A 17,089-nucleotide genomic window follows, 5' to 3' on the forward strand; every position below is an offset into this window, starting at 1 on the left:
GGCCAGTGGCTACAGCTCCGATTACACCCCTAGCCTGGGAACCTCCATATGACTTGGGAGCGGCCCAAGAAATGGCAAAAAGACAAAAAAAAAAAAAAAGATTTAAGAATGTCAGTGTGGCAACAGTAGAACTTAAGCCTGGTGCCCTTCTATTCTTGAAGTCCTATGCAACTGCATAGATATTGTATCATGAAGTCAGGCCTGCTTAGATTTTTTTCATCTTTGTCTTCTTCATTTTCCTTCCAACCAAGAATTATAGACCACTTATATATGAGCACTATGCTTGTTACTGAAAATAAAAATAAGCTGACTTTAGATTCTAATGTCCCCTCTTTTAGATTCTGGTAATTAAGACCCCCATGACATAGATAAAATAGCACAAAAATTGTGACTGTATTTTTATCTCCTTCAGATTGGACACTTAGCTGTAATTTCTTATATTTCAATCTTAAGTTGCAAATTCTCTCCTCCAGGTTCTTATGACCATTGCTAACTCTAGGATCCCAGTAGTCCCTAACTCCCTGCATCTCTTACTATCCCACTCATTGCCTATTCTATTCCTACAGGAAAATTTATTTATGGCTAGGTAATATATCATGCTAATAAAGGTGTTAAAATGAGTTTAAGGTATGGTTTAAGACAGCTTAAACTCAAATGTCTCCAGGGATTAGGCAGGTAATATGAAATGTTCTTTTTCTATTGCCAGTTAATTTCATTAAAAAAAAAAAAAGAATCAGTATAGGCAGAGAAAAATAAATGCAGCTCAAAGTTAACCCAAGAGGTGTCAGTTTCCAATTTTTATTTTTGGTCAGATGTGGAGTATAATACATATGTAAGAAATTCACTTTTTAAGTGCATAGTTCTATGAGTTTTGATAAATACATTTATGTAACAACCACTGCAGGCAAGATATAAAATAGTTTCACTATCCTCCCAAATTCCTTTGTACCTCTTTGTGGTCACTTCCTCCAGCTCTTGACAACCACTGATATGTTTTCTGTCTCTACAGTTTTGCCTTTTCAAGAATATCATATAAATGGAATCCTATAGTATGTGGGTTTTGGAGACAGGCTTCTTTCTCTTAGCATAAACATTTGAGATTTATCTGTGTCGTTGTTTGTATTTCGGTTGTTTGTCCCTAATTTTCAAAGGTATTTTTTTCTTCCCTTCTTTGCTCTTTCTCTTCTTTTCTCTTTCCTTCATACTTTCTTTCCCCTTCTTGTTTCAGATATCATTTGTTCAAAAGTAAGTTAATCTAGATATTTGTTTCATGACACATCGTTATTACTGGCCCATGCATGGCTTTTATTTTAATAGTTGTATTGAGATAAAATCAATATACGGTAAACTGCACATACTCAAGTGTACGTCCTGAAAACTTAGATGAAAACTCTCACTGTCACTACCTTTTCTAGAACTTTATGTAAATTTAATAATACAATGTGTACTTTTTTCTGTCTAGCTTCTTTCATAAAGCATAATTTTGAGATTCAAATATGTTGTATATACCAGTAGTTCATTGCTTATTATTGTTAAGTAACATTACATTTTATGGATGTGTCACAATTTATCTATTCACCTTTTGTTGGACGTTTGGATTGTTTTCAGCTTTTTTTCTATAATCACTCATGCAAAAGTCTTTATAGGAACATATGCTTTCCTTTCTTTTCAGTAAATAAATATCTTAGAGCAAAATTGTATGTTAAATGTACATTTAACTTTGCAAGAAGTCGTCAAACTATTTTCTAAAGTAGGTACCGGAGTTCCCGTCGTGGCTCAGTGGTTAACGAATCTGACTAGGAACCATGAGGTTGCAGGTTCAATCCCTGGGTTGAACCTGCTCAGTGGGTTAAGGATTCGGCATTGCTGTGAGCTGTGGTGTAGGTTGCAGACGTGGCTCGGATCCCGCGTTGTTGTGGCTCTGGTGTAGACCAGCGGCTACAGCTCCAATTAGACCCCTAGCCTGGGAACCTCCATATGCCGCGAGAGCGGCCCAAGAAAATGGCAAAAAGACAAAAAAAAAAAAAAAAGTAGGTACCATTTTATGTTCCTGACAACCATGTATAAGAGCTCTAGTTGTCCCCCATCTTCTCCAACACTTGGGCTAGCCAGTCTTTTTAATTTTAGCCATTTATATAAATGTATAATTTATAGAATTTCATTTCTCTAATTACTAATGATGTTAAATATGTTTTCTTGTGCTTATTTGCCATCATTATCTTCTTTGGTGAAGTAGCTATTAAATCTTTTGCAATTTTTTTATTGGGTTGTTTGTTTTCTTATTAAGTTTTGAGAGTTTATTATATGTATATATATACATATTCTATTACATATCCTGATTATGAATCCTTCTTCAGGATATATGATTTGCAAATATTTTCTCCCAGTCCGTGATTGTCTTTTCATTGTCTTGATGATATCTTTTGAAGAGCAGATATTCTTAATTTTAATAAAGTCCAATTTATCATTTTTCTTTTATGAATTGAACAGTTAGTATTATGTCTAAAAATAAATCCTAAATCTGCCTAATCCATAGTCTTCTGTGTTTTCTAGCATTTTTTTGTGTATGGTATAAAATGCAGATTGAAGTTCAGTTTTTTAATGTATGGATATTTGATTGCTTTGACATCATCAATTGAAAAGACTTATTTCTCCGCTAAACTATCTTTGCACCTTTGTTAAAAGTTCTTTGATCACATATGTGTGGGTATATTTCTGGTCTCTCTTTTCCGTTCCAGTGATCCATTTCTCTCTCTGGATATCAATACCATATTATCTTGATTACTGTAGCTTTGCTAGTAAGTCTTGAGGTTAGGGTGTGTATGTCCTCCAACTATTGTTTTCTTTTTCAAAGTTGTTTTTCCAGTTGTATGTTACTTACATTTACAAATAAATTTTGTTATTGTTGATTTATTCACTATTATTGATATATAACATTCTGTTTTGTAAATATTCCATAATTTATGTATTTTTCAAGGTTTGTTATTATTATTCTATCAAAAACAGCGCTGATAAAATGAATAGTACTTGCCTCCTCATAAACATGTACAGGAGGTTCTTGTGTATATTCTTAGTAGTAAATTTGCCAGGTCATAGTTAAGCAATAATTTATTTTCATGGTATATTATTGGATTGTTTTCCAAAGTGTTTGAGCCCAACAAAAGCCTGAAGCTTGAGTTATAAAGTTGAAAGAACTGAGGTTAGAGAAATGTACTCTGGCAACTTCTCTGCTCACTTTGGGGCTGGCAGGCAAGGTGGGAAAGCAGTATGATAAACTGGAGACATAGCATGCTGTCTTGAAAAGCTAGGAGGGTGCAAGCTGCTGCAGATTAAGGTCTGAAAACATGTGACAAGCCGGATTGGTTTGTTAAGAGGTGGAATCCCTGGCAAAGTAAAGAGAACAAAGAGGCGGACTTTATGGTGATTGCCAGTGAAACTGACAACACACCCCATGCTACCAGACCCCCAATTCAAAGGAAAGCAAAAGCACAGCAATGACAACCCCAACCAGTGAGGCAGACCCCTGTTCAGGAAACATTCCTGAGGAGAGAATGTATACCCACTGAGCTTACTGATATAGCTGTCAAGCTCCAACAAAAGGCCAGGGAAAATATCCAAGAGTGGTTATGGGGTGATGGGATGAGGGACTGGTGAGGGGAGGCAACAGCATTTCTTTGACTGGGTAGGAAGCAAAGAAATGAGCAATATCACTACACAGCCTACCTTCTAGCAGCACCTGCATGGTGTTCAGGCCTTGGAATTGGCAGGGAGTGGGGTTGTCAAGGCACTCACTTCCTTATAGATTATTTTATATTGCAGGGAAGCTTGACCCAACAAGCAGGATCTCTCTGGACATGTGGGACCTTAGAGCTCTAGAAAGGAAATACAACAAATTCTTAGGGAACTGGGAATGAGGCTGATCTTCTACACTCTTGCCTATGAAGGCCCTGATGGGGCTACATTCATTGCAGGAAAGAAAGCCAAGATATTCCAGTACCCTTCCACTATACCTGGCATAAAACATGTGGCATTGAAAGAGGGGGTGAAGGTGAGAGTCCTGGTGTGACATATCCTATCCCTAGTCTCTCTTCCCCTGCTTGATGGTGCTGCCCTCTCTGCCAATACCTGTGGCATGCTCAACCAGGTCAAGTTCCTCAAACCAAAACCACATTAACATCTAAGGGTCAGGCCAAAAGTGTAATTCTTATAGAAGTGAAGTACCTCCCCATACAAGTTCCTACTAAATATCTAATTTTTTGAGTGCGGACTTCTGCTGTTCCTGTGGTGCCTGGTCACAGCATAGGTACCTAATAGAAATATCTTTCCGCTGGATCCACTCATATGCCAGGTGAAGGAACCAATCCAATTGTTGGACATGTATGCAGCTGCCTCCCTCTAGCTCTTCTGGATTGACACAGTGAGTGTCACCATTCTAGGGAGGGAATTGGAAAGCACTAAAGCAGTGCATTAAGGAAGAACAAGCTAGGATTAGTACTCTTAATTCATTTGGTATTACTGACACTGATCCAAAAACCTGGCCCGTGGCACACACTGTCAGTAATACAAGGCATGGATACTCTTTTTTGGTCAGTCAAATTACACAGGTGGTCCATCAGCTGCTTACCAGTAGGGTCCTAAAATAACACTGTCAGAGCCATGAGTGGCTACACTTGGATTTGGGATGGGCTTACCTCAGCTTATGGACCTTTAAGCACTCATGCAACCCTATGTTGGGAGCAAAAAAAGCACTTTAGACAGAACCATCCGGAGATATGGGATGGATATACCCAGAACTGTGTAGTCATTCTGTCACATTAAAAGATAGTGGCTGGTTTGGTACAAACTGGTCACGCCACACAAGTATTTATTGGGCAGCCCCAAATTAAACCCAGTGGTTGTATGGCACAGATCTTTGGCCATGGCTTCTATCTAGGTGGTTGGTTCCCTGCAAACTGAGTTTTCTCTGAGCACAAGGGAGACTCCACCCCATGACAACAAAAATTGCCAACCTCTCTCTCCTCAAGGCCAGATGGGTACATTCTGTTTTCCACTGGTATTATCATCTGGCTGCAATCTTTGTTCCCTCCATTGGTCTGGAGGACATTATAGCTCACATAAAAGCCTCTATTAAATTCACCCAGCGAGCCTTGTGATATCCAACAAAGTCACTCCTTATTAAACACTAAGATGTCTCTAATGAGGAAAGCTGTCTTCTGAGATAGGATAGCCAAGGAGGCACCTATGCTATTATCTAGAATATTCATACTATGTAGAACCTTTTCTAAAGCATATGAGGGTCCAGGTGAACACTCTGAGAGATTCGAACCTCAGCCTAGAGAACTTGATAAATCAGTAGTTTGGATGGGGCTCTTTGTGGAAAAAAACTGTTTCTTAATCTGTGTTTTCTCTTACACATGACTATATTGTTGCTGTGGTATTTGCCTCTAGTGTAGCAGATGGCTGCAAATGAGTCATGATAATGAAACTTCTTGTTGACCTCTCAGGGTGCATTGTGGAAAAGGGTGTCATGTAAAATTGTAAGAGCCAGTCATGAGAGGTGGAGTACTGGAGGAGGTCATCAAGAGGACATGACTGCTCTTGACCCCCAAACTGGACCCAGGCCATTGGAGGTTTCTTATCCCCTGCCCTTGGAAGGTGCATTCTGCCTGACTTCCCTGCACCAGAGCTGCCCCAAGGACATTCTTGTGAGAGCAATGTGTTGTTGAGAGCAACTGGACTGAATATATACTCAACCCAGTTAAGGCCTCTGTATATTCTTAAGATTCTGCAGGGTGATACTGTGATCTATTTGTCTTGTGACCACTGGAGATAACCCTCATGCGTGAGTTCTTTTGTTTATTAAAACCATCAGCTACCAATCTGAAGTAGCCTGATTCTTTGGTCTCCCTTTGTCTTCTGCATATGGGGGCCAGTTTCAAATTCACCAGAGGAACAGGTTTTTAACCAACATACCCATACCACTTGTAGATTCCATTTGCATTTCTCTAGACTAGATTGGGCCTTTTTTCATATGTCTATTGGCTATATGTTCCCTCTTCATGAAATTACTGCTCATGTTTGTTCATTTTTTTTTAAATTAGGTTACAGGCCATTTTATACTTCCTGTGTGAAATACTTGTTCAAAACTTTTACCATTTATTTTCCTTTGGGGAGTGCTTGTTTTCTTCTTGTTGGTAGGCAGAAATTCTTTATTTTTCATACTTTTATGAAGTGCTGTGTGAGTTGTATTTTTCACATGAATTTCTTTGAAACATCTTTTGATGAATAGAAATTTTAATTTTTAACATAATTAATCTATTTTTCTTTTTTGGTTTCTGTGTTCAGTCTTTTGTCTAGTATTGTTTTCATAATTTTCTGGACACAAGGCTGCAGAACATCTTTATAAGTGTAATATGGTTTTTGAAGAGTAGCATTTAGAGTTATTTTACATATATATTTAAGTTAATATGAATTAAATAACATATTGCTCTCACTCTAGATTACAGGTCCAATAAGTTGCAACAAAATTTATCAATCTCTATAAATTCCCTTGTTGAAGAACAACTTTAACACTAAATGTAAATCTTTGAGTACTTGTATCAGTTATATCCTATCTTACTATCACAGTTAAGATCTAATGTTCAGAATAGGAAAAAACTAAGTGAGCACCACTTTACAGAGCTTTGTTTTGAACCGTAATTCCAAGTGTGCACACACTACTTTTGCTAAAATCTATGTACTAGGCTTTATATTCTAGAAGAGTCCTGTCTGTGCACAAATCCATCTGTGAAGCCAAAAGTTGCCCTGGTATAAATGTGCTACCAGGATCCATTTCAAAACAGTGCTTCCTCTTGCCAAGGTCAGTGGCTATCACTGAAGTAACCAGAGAATGCCAGCATTCTCCCTCTCAAAAAGGCAGCCTCCTTTGCAACATTAAATTTTAGCACTTTTTGTTCCTTTCTTTTCTTTTCAGTGATGGGAATCTTTTTTGTTTATCACTTTAAAGTAAGGATCACTATCTTCCTTTGAGAAGTGTTGATAGAATACATTTTTTAAATTTCCCAGAAAATGACAATTTCCTTTTATAGTAAGTTTTATTTTCAGAGAAGCTGAGAAAATAAACACAGTGTCTCCAGGTTTCACCACATTGGGATTGATTGCAAAGCTGAATGTGCTGTAGCTTTGCTGCTTAAACCTGAACTCCACATGCAAGAGTAGCCTTATTTACTCATTTAATTTACCACATCAACTTAGTGGTCAGTATTTCTCACCTTTCTGGAAGTACACTCCCTTACATTGCCCTTTGTACGTGTAATTGGGGTAAAGCTCTAGAATGGGAGGCATGTAAAATGAGGCAGCCAAGTATATGCAAACTGGAATGAAGCCAGATTTGCTTTGAATAGGACATACACGATCAGTTTTATTTTGAACATGGGCCCCAAATACAGCCCTTTTGACCTGAGTACTCCAGCCCTAAATGGCAAACTAAACATTCATGAAAATTTAATGGCAAGGAAATTAGTACCTTCTTATGTTTCAGACTGTGAAATGGCACCAGGGAGCAATTTCAGCAACAGGCAGAAGTGTGTGGATGTGCTGGACCAGACCCGAAATATTTGTCCCTTCAATCTGTCATCTCTCTTCAAGTTAGTCTGCAGCCCAGCCCAGACGTTCTGACAGGATACCTCCAGGATGCCGCCCAAGAAAGGTATTTCAAAATAAGCACCATTTGGAGGGTACTCTACCTTTCTTAGAGATTGTACATTTTGAAAAGTTTGTTTCACAATTTTTGTTTCCTCTTTGGAGCTTTCCTCTTTCTATTTTTCTGTGGCTAGGGTCCCTATGTTTCTTGAAAAATTAGGAAGGAGTCAATATTTCGTCAACTTCTTTTCTTCCATGGATGTATCATTTCACCAACTAGCAAGTGCTTGAACTTACCCTTCTTTCATTTAGGAAGACAATGGGGGAAAGTAAAATATACTGAGATTCCAGTACTATGACTCAAACTCAGAGTTCAGTTCACAGCAGTGACCTCTTGTCAGATTGGTGTGTGGATCAGCTTTGTGAGGGAGACCTGTCCTAATTCAGTTTGTAAATTAGATACAGTTCTGAATTAAGTAAAGTTAAAGGGGAGAGGAAAGAGGATTAAGGCAGAGAAAAAGAAGAGAGACATAATACCTTATTCAGGGGTATTTATGTGAAGAGAAACAATATGATGAAACATTTTGGTTACTGTGACTTGTCACAGGGGTGCCTTTTCAGTACTACAGAGATAATGTGTGGCATATTCAGCTGTCATTCTGTGATGCTTATGCAGCTTACATTTGGATCTGTTGTCACCCTCATTTCAGTCCCCAAAAGACAAACTGGTAAAATTTTTAAATATGGAAAACCTGGAAATACGTATTTGCTTTTCGGCATAGAACTTCTTATCCAGATGGCCTTGGTCTTCATCATTCCTTTAGCTGACTATTTAATCTTAGAATGGAAAGTGGAGACAGAGATCTCACTGAGAGATAATCTACTGAAGTCATCCAGGCCTGTGACTTGAGAATTTGAGCAGTATCCTATTTAATATGCTCAGTTATTTTATTGACTTCAGACATCTGGACAGTCTTAGGAATATTATTATCAAAATAGGTCATTGCTTTCAGAAAACAAAACCCAAAACAGTGACTTATTTGGAGGATCAATGCACTTTTCCAAAGAATCTATTAGAAATAGCTCATAGTTGTATATTAGCTTTTAACAGGTGGAGTTGGTTTTCCATGGATAAGTGCAGGGTTCAAATTTTATATAAGATGTTTGACTTCAACACCTTTAGGAGTTTTTAACCTGGGGTCCTCAAACTCTTCAAGCTATTTTGGTATTTGTTGGTCTTGGCAGGATCTTTTTTTTTATTTTTTTATTTTTATTTTATTTTTATTTTTTAAAGGGAGATTCCCAGGCTAGGGGTTGAATCAGAACTAGAGCTGCCAGCCTACACCACAGTCACGTCTGTGACCTATACTGCAGCTCTTGACAACACTGGATCCCTAACCTACTGAGCGGGGCCAGCAATCAAATTCGCATCCTCGTGAATACTAGTTGGGTTCTTAACCCACTGAGCAACAATGAGAACTGGCAGGATCTTTTTTGATCTCCAACAATTCTTATAAAAACTTGCAATAAGGCTGCTCAGGCTATCTTAAATGTCAGCCATCTCATTAAATAAGCAAGATTGGAATTGATTATTCTTGCTATTTATTAATGCTCTTTATTATATCATTTATTAATCTTATTACTTTCACAATAGATGTTTGAAAATTTAATCTCTTTATTTTGATTATGAGTGAAACCTATGTTGTTGCAGAAAATGTGTAATTTTTTTTAAATTTTTTATTACTCAAATGAATTTATCACATCTGTAGTTGTATAATGATCATAACCATCTGATTTCACAGGATTTCCAGCCCACAGCCCAAGCACATCCTCCCGCCCCCAAAACTGTCTCCTCTGGAGACCATAAGGTTTTCAATGTCTGTGAGTCAGCATCTGTTCTGCAAAGTTCAGTCTGTCCTTTTTTCAGACTCCACATGTCAGTGAAAGCATTTGATGTTGGTGTCTCACTCTATGGCTGACTCCACTTAGCATGATAGTTTTTAGGTCCATCCATGTTGCAAAAAATGCTGGTATTTTGTTCTTTTTAATGGCTGAGTAATATTCCATCGTGTATATATACCACATCTTCTGGATCCACTCCTCTGTCGATGGACATTTAGGTTGTTTCCATGTCTTGGCTATTGTAAATAGTGCTGCAGTGAACACTGGAGTACATGTGTCTTTGCGAGTCATGGTTTTCTCTGGGTAGATGCCCAGGAATGGGATTGCTGGATCAAATGGGAGTTCTATGTTTAGTTTTCTGAGGCATCTCCATAATGCTTTCCACAGTGGTTGCACCAATTTACAATCCCACCAACAGTGTACTAGGCTTCCTTTTTCTCCACACCCTCTCCAGCACTTATTGTTTGTAGACTTTTGGATGATGGCCATTCTGGCTGGTGTAAGGTGGTACCTCTGAGTGGTTTTGATGTGCATTTCTCTAATGATGAGTAATGCTGAACATTTTTTCATGTGTTTTTTGGCCATCTGTATGTCTTCTTTGGAAAACTGTCCGTTTAGATCTTCTGCCCATTTTTTGTTGGGCTTGTTTGTTTTTTTGGTATGGAGCTGCAGAAGTTGTTTATAAATTTTGGAGGTTAGTCCCTTGTCAGTCAATTCACTTGCAAAGATTTTCTCCCATTCTGTGAGTTGTATTTTTGTGTTGTTTAGGGTTTCCTTTGCTGTGCAGAAACTTTGAAGTTTGATTAGGTCCCATTTTTTTTATTTTTGTTTTTGTTGTCAATACTCTGAGAGGTAGATCTGAGAAGATGTTGCTGTCGTTTATGTCAGAGAGTGTTTGGCCTGTTTTCCTCTAGGAGTTTTATAGTGTCTGGTCTTATATCTAGGTCTTTAATTCATTTTGAGTTTATTTTTGTGTATGGTGTTAGGGAGTGTTCTAATTTCATTCTTTTCCATGTGTCTGTCCAGTTTTCCCAGCACCACTTATGGAACAAGCTGTACTTTCTCCATTGTATATTCTTGCTTCCTTTGTCATAGATTAGTTGGCTGTAGGTGCATGGGTTTAATTCTGGGGTTTCTATCCTGTTCCACTGATCTATATTTCTGTCTTTGTGTCAGTACCATGTGGTTTTGATGACTGTTGCTTTGTAGTATAATCTGAAGTCCGGGAGCCTGATTCCTCCAGCTCCATTTTTCTTTTTCAGGATGTCTTTGGCTATTCTGGGTTTTTTGTGCTTCCAAAAAATCTTTAAAATATATTCTTTGAGTTCTGTGAAATATGTTCTTGGTAATTTGATAGGGATGCATTGAATCTGTAGATTGCCTTAAAATGTGTAAATTTTATAAAAATATGTTAAACAATGACACCAAGAAAAGCACAGAATTCTACCACAAAAAGACCATCATTGACATTTGGGCATCTTCCAGAATTTTTCTATGAAAGTTATATTTAACTTATATTTAATAAAATAGAAACAAATTCATAGATGATGAGTATAATTTTTGACAATGTTTGAGCTTCATAAGATATGAAAAGAACAATATCACTGCCTACTTTGGTTATATAATATCATAGTATTTTAACAATAGCTTCCATTTTTGAGTGCATATTATATGCCGGACTTTGTTTAATATGTAGTGATGAGTTGCCATGATGGTTAGATATGAAGAGGTGGCAAGTGATATCTTATTGGTTTTCCCTTTCAACAAGCTATGAAGAAAAACAGAAGGTCAACAGGCAGGTGCATTGCTCAGAATGTCGGACTTCTCCAGACAGGATACAAAGAAACACTGCTCATAGAGGTACTCCATAAACGGGTGAAGAGGGGCAAAATTATTTGCCCGGATCCCTCCTGTCTCCTCTTTTTACTCTATGGAGAGTTAATAAAACATGCTTCTGGTTATGTTATCCACCTCTTCAACAGGGCACTGCTATAAGATGCCAGATCCCACACTATATCATGTGGATTGCATCCAAGTCTGAAAGTGGCAGAGGCCCTAAAAACTCTGGGCTTACAGGCAGTCAACTATTCCATGTACATGGCACTTTATAAGAAAGTGATTGGTTAGGGTTGGGATGCTGTTAGAGCCTTAGAAGGGAAGCTTTTGAAGGAATTGGATGAGGTACTTGAGGTTTGTGTCTGATACAGAAAGAAAGGATGCCAAAAACGTTTGGAATATAGAAATACTAGGGCCTGGTGAGATTGAATCCATCAAGAGGAGAAAGAGGAAGTTGCTGAGAATGACTCCAAAGATTCTGGCTTGGTCAACTGAGTAGAAGGAAATCCCAATAAATAAAACAGAGAAGCACCAAAAAAAAAAAAAAAAAGAAAAAAAGGTTTGGTTAAGGTAGAGCTTGATATTTTCTGGAGCTCAGAGAGGTGGGTATTGGTAATAGAGATTTGGCGTAATCTGGGAATTGAAGTTACTAGAATACTGTTGCTTCCAGGGAAGAATATATAGAATGGTGAAGGAAGACAGCCAATGATGGCAACCTGGACAACTTAAGCATTTAGTGTGGATGTACAGGATAAGACATGGAAGAAACAGAAAGGATGATTCAGGAGACACTGGAGAGAGTCACAGAAGCTAAGGGAACAGTTTCCAGAGGAGGGCTGATGGTCAGTTAAGAACATCAGTATATTGCAAAGAAATACCTTGCAATGCAGACTAAGGATTTGTAAAAATGATGCTAATTATGAGTTGTAATTTAAAATGTAACATATTGAGGAGTTCCCATTGTGGCTCAGTGGAAACGAATCGAACTAGTATCCATGAGGATGCGGGTTCAATCCCTGGCCTCGCTTAGTGGGTTAAGGACCTGGCATTACCATGAGCTGTGTGGTGTAGTCTCAGATGCGGCTTGGATCCCGAATTGCTGTGGCTGTGGCATAGGCCAGCAGCTATAGCTTCAATTAGACCCCTAGCATGGGAACCTCCATATGCTGTGGGTGAGGCCCTAAAAAAAAAAAAAAGCAAAATAGTAATAATAACCTTCTGAGCCACAAAGGAACTCCTGAAAGTAGAATTCTAATTTGATAGTTTTTTTTTTTTTTTTTTTACTTTTTGTACTTAAAGGGTTTCGCTCTTTCATTGTTTCTGATGAGAAGTCTGTGACTATTCTTATCTTTATGTCATTTTTCTCTGTCTACTTTTAAGATGTTCACATTATTACCATTCATTTTAGCAATTTGTTCATCCTATGCCCTCTTATAGTTTTATTAATCTTTTTCTATTTGGAATTTGCTGAAAGTTTTGGATATTTGGTTTATAACTGCCATCAAATTTAAAACAATTTGGCCATTATTTCCTCACTTTTTTTAAACTCTCCCTCTGGAACTGCAATTACACATATTTTAGACCATTTATTAACACCTCACAGATCATAGATGTTTTCATTTTTTAATATTATTTTCCTTCTATATTTCATTTTGAATAAAATCACTGTCTTCAAGTTTGGTGTTCTTTTCTTCATCAACATCTAGTCCAGGTTGATTCAGATTTTTAAATTTTCTTGTTTTTCTCATTATGTTCTTAAATATATGGACTGCATTTATAATAGCTGTTTTACTGTTGTTATCATGCTGGTTTTTACTGGATCTATTTCTATTAGTTGATTTGATTGCTCTCCTGGTTGAGGGCATTATTTTCTCAACTTATTTGCTTATCTGGTGGTTTTTTAAATTCACCGTTAGAAATGTTAAATTTTATATTTTTGGGTGCTGGGATTTCTCTGTATTTCTTTAAATATTGTTGGGTTATTTTCTGGGATGACTTCAAATTAGCTGGATGCTTTTGAGACTTGGTTTTAAGCTCTGTTAGGGTGACTCAGAGCAGGGCTAATTTGGTCTGGGCAATAACTTTCTGAGCACTCCAACTAACACTCTGTGAATTAAGAGGTCTCTCCTTTCTGACTGGTGGAAAATCTGAACTTTTCCTGACTCCGGGAGCTCCAGAAACTATTCTGCTCATCCTTTTTAGTGTTCTTTCCCTGGTAGTTACCACACATATGTGCACACATCAGTACTCAGCCAATATTTGAAAGGATATGTCTGCAGAGCTAGAGTGCACACTCTTGCTCTCCTTTCTAAAGCTCTGTTTTTTTCTGGATTTTACCTCATAAATTCTGACTGCCTTGAACTTCCTGAAATCAGAAGCATGTCTCCTCAACTCAGTGAGACCACAAACCTCAGTTTGGATTCCCTCTCCCTGTGCTGTAGCATAGAAACTACCTTCAGGCAAAATGATCAATGTCAGGGCTCATCTCATTTGTTTTGCTTCTTTGAGGGATCACTGTTTCGGGCTGTCTATTGAGCAGTATCTGATAAAGAAATGTTTCATCTATTTTGTCTGGCTCTGTAGTCGGTCGAGGTAAGAGGGTTAATGCTTTGCTAGTTACTTCGTTGTGGCTGGAAGCAGATATTCCAATACTGCATTTATGGTATGGTTTGGCTTGAACATTTGAGGATTCTCTTCAGTTATTATAACTTTTAAATAATGTAAGGTAAATATCTTCAAAATGTATTTTTTCTACTTTGGAGTAGTTCTCACAGGCCTGGTTTTTACCGAAGATAAGATACAGATTTTTAGTATCTGAGTTCCATATCATAATATTCAGAAGTACTAGGTATATTCATATTATAATGGGGAAAAAAAGTTGAAATTCCACTCTTGTTTGATGTCTTCTTAGATCTTGCAAAGGCCTGAAGAAGGGCATGAAATCTGTAAGTCTTTATTAAGTGAGACAGTAAAAGGATCCAAACCAAAATTATCCTAGACAAGAAAAAAATCCCTATGAAGAAGTTGAAACTCTAAGGCTTTTCTTTTCCTCTTGTGCAAAAAGCATTCTGCAACAATTGCTTCAATTTGTAAATGTATGCATAACACTAATTTGAATATCTCATATTAGTATGTGAGAATTCTTCCTCCTCTCAGGTTGTAGTATGAGGAAAAAAATCAGTTCCCATCAATGTAGCAATTTGTATTTACCAGTACCGTTATTAAATTATCCTCTTATCCTCTTCTGTTTGAACAAGCTGTGTTCTTTAATTTTAATTCATTTAGCACAACAAAAAGTGTAATAGATGCTTCTTGACTTCAAGAAGCTCATAGCCTATTTGAAGAGATGAGACAAAAGTGTAGAAAATATTAAAAAGCAGTATAAGACCATTCTGAGAAAGATGTTTGGATGCAGGATATGAAGTGTCAGTTGAATTGTAGAGGCAACATATACTTTGTACCTTTTTCTCATTTCCAACTATTTAATCTTTTTCTAGGGCTCGCTAGTGAACATTCTTCAATTTATCCAGATCAGCCCTTAGCGTGTGATCTGAAACGTCTAGCAGATACAAATCTGATCGGTTCTGAGTATGTTTGGATGATTACGTCAATGTTCTGACTGCTACAGTTCTGTTTATGCAGAACTGTACTTGTTTTTATCACAGCACCATGTCATTATCTCTTGGTGATGCAGGGAGTCAAACAAATGTCGGAATCATGCAGACTTGGGTTTGAATCCTTTCTTCACTTGTAGGCTTTGGATCTTGAGTGGGTGTATTAGTTAAGGACAACATATTCTATCTTAGCTACCTTAAGCTAAAAGATAGCAGGGGAGGACTCATGGAACCCAAAGAAGAATGAAGTTGAGTCTCAGGCTCAGCCAGAACCAGAGACTGAAGCTCTATAGCAAACCTAGGAAATTCTCTTTCACTTTTACCTCCACAAACCTGCTTCATTTTCTGGCTTCATATGGTTTTTCTCTCTTTTGTAGTAGACATGACAGGTAAGGCTAAACCCAGGAGGGCCTAAAGCTTCCATTTTCTCAGCCATGTGGGTGAATAAATGTTTTTATGTTTATTTCAGGATACAAGTCACAGAAAATGTTAGGGAAGTGGTAGAAAAGTTCCCATAAAAGCATAGTAATTGGGATAATAAAATGATGGGTTGTTCACTGTAACTAATCATTTCATGTCTTTTAGTTCAGCTTACTTATATGTAGGAGATCTTCCATAAATATTAACTTTCTTGTCTCTTGGTTCCTTTCCAGCCAATGTTAACTCTCTATCTTAGACAATTTTCTGCTTAGAGTATGTAATATGTACTACCTGCAAATAGGAATATGTCTTGATAAAACAGAACTATTGAAAACAGCTTATGTTTCCATCATTTGTCAAGGCAAGAATTCATGTATTCCTCCTGGACCAAATAGATAAGGTGGAAAGTAACAGGGATTGAGTGGTTTTGATGAGTCTTCATCCAAGAAATTTGTTTGTTGGGGTGAGGATTGTACAGATACAGAGGCTGCCTGTGGGGTGAACTGTTGAGTTTTGTAAAAGGCCTGATTAATTTAGGCTGCACTGTATATTTTAATACCTTAATACCAGAAAATGAGTATGGCTTATCAAAGTGAGGTGGTTCTTATAACTGTAAATTATCAGAAAGATACAGGATCTATCTGAAGACCAGGACTGAAGAGTGAAATATGATAGAACTTGATTAAAGGTAGCATTTATTTACCTTTTAAATAAATAGTCTATGCTTAGTGAAGTGAACTATAGTTATTAGGGAAGATTTTGACACAAATATCCAGTTCTTCCTCTTCAGGGAAGTAGTCAGAACCTTCTTGGGAATTTCTTGGGAGCAGGTGTGGCTCATCTATTCTTCTGTGCTCCATTCTGTTGCAGGATCTCTAATTGTGAGCTACTTAACTATCTGTGACAGAGAGTTCACAGTCTTTGCTTTTTAACTCTGAGAACGACTTCATGATGCTAGAAGTCTTTTTCTACATCTGAGGGCCACTGGTTTTTCTGTCTTATTTGTCATGTCTGTCCTTATTCCTTGAAGGGGAAGACTGTCTACACACTGTGTGGACTGAAGAGGCCTTCCTAACCCCTCAATGTTGATGCTGTCTTCTGCTTAAAGTCTAAACTGAAAATGGGTCCCTCATCTAGGCAGAACCATGACATTTCCCAAGTAATGAATAATTAAACAGCCTTCCAACAAGAATAGCTGATTTTGTTTTGTTTTGTTTTCATTCCATGGCTAATGTTGTGTAGTTGACCTTGCAACTAGCCCTAGCCTTAAAATATGGTGATTTTGTGAAATGGAATTCTCTAACTTCAAATATATTTCCTTTTCATTGAATTTACTGAGTTACCTTCAGGTCAATAATCCAGTTCTTAAACATCTGACTTTTGAGAGGCATTAACTAATATAATAACATCTCCTCCCCAAATTCTGTCTGCCTTTAAAAAAGTTTTCCTGCCTTTATATTTCTATTCCAACTCCCCTGACACACAATTTTTCACAGTTCCAGAATTTCCTAAACTCCACATAAAATATTTTGCATATAGATACATATTGGTAGTACTGACCTCTCACAGAATACTTCAAAAATTAATATATTCTAGTTTTCAGTATTTACATGGAAAGGTTCTTCTTGCAGAAACGTCTCCTGAACCCTGTAGGAGATAACTTGCAAGTTACAGTC

The 17,089-nt window shown here is 37.4% G+C and overlaps 1 protein-coding gene across 7 annotated transcripts in view; it reads left to right on the plus strand.

Annotated features, from left to right (window-relative positions):
* Positions 1-17,089, plus strand: part of TMC1 (transmembrane channel like 1) — a 396,445-nt gene that overhangs the window by 229,502 nt on the left and 149,854 nt on the right. For 6 of the 7 annotated variants that reach the window (XM_021064884.1, XM_021064871.1, XM_021064852.1 and 3 more), the window contains one exon: positions 7,541-7,708. The exons of the other annotated variant lie outside the window; for it this stretch is intronic. In XM_021064884.1, the coding sequence (XP_020920543.1) occupies positions 7,693-7,708 (16 nt within the window). In that variant the 5' untranslated portion in view covers positions 7,541-7,692. The remainder of the gene's footprint in view (positions 1-7,540; positions 7,709-17,089) is intronic. 7 annotated transcript variants of the gene reach the window in all.

This window comes from Sus scrofa, chromosome 1 (assembly GCF_000003025.6).
Source record: "Sus scrofa isolate TJ Tabasco breed Duroc chromosome 1, Sscrofa11.1, whole genome shotgun sequence".
In the NCBI taxonomy this organism is placed as follows: Eukaryota; Metazoa; Chordata; class Mammalia; order Artiodactyla; family Suidae; genus Sus; species Sus scrofa.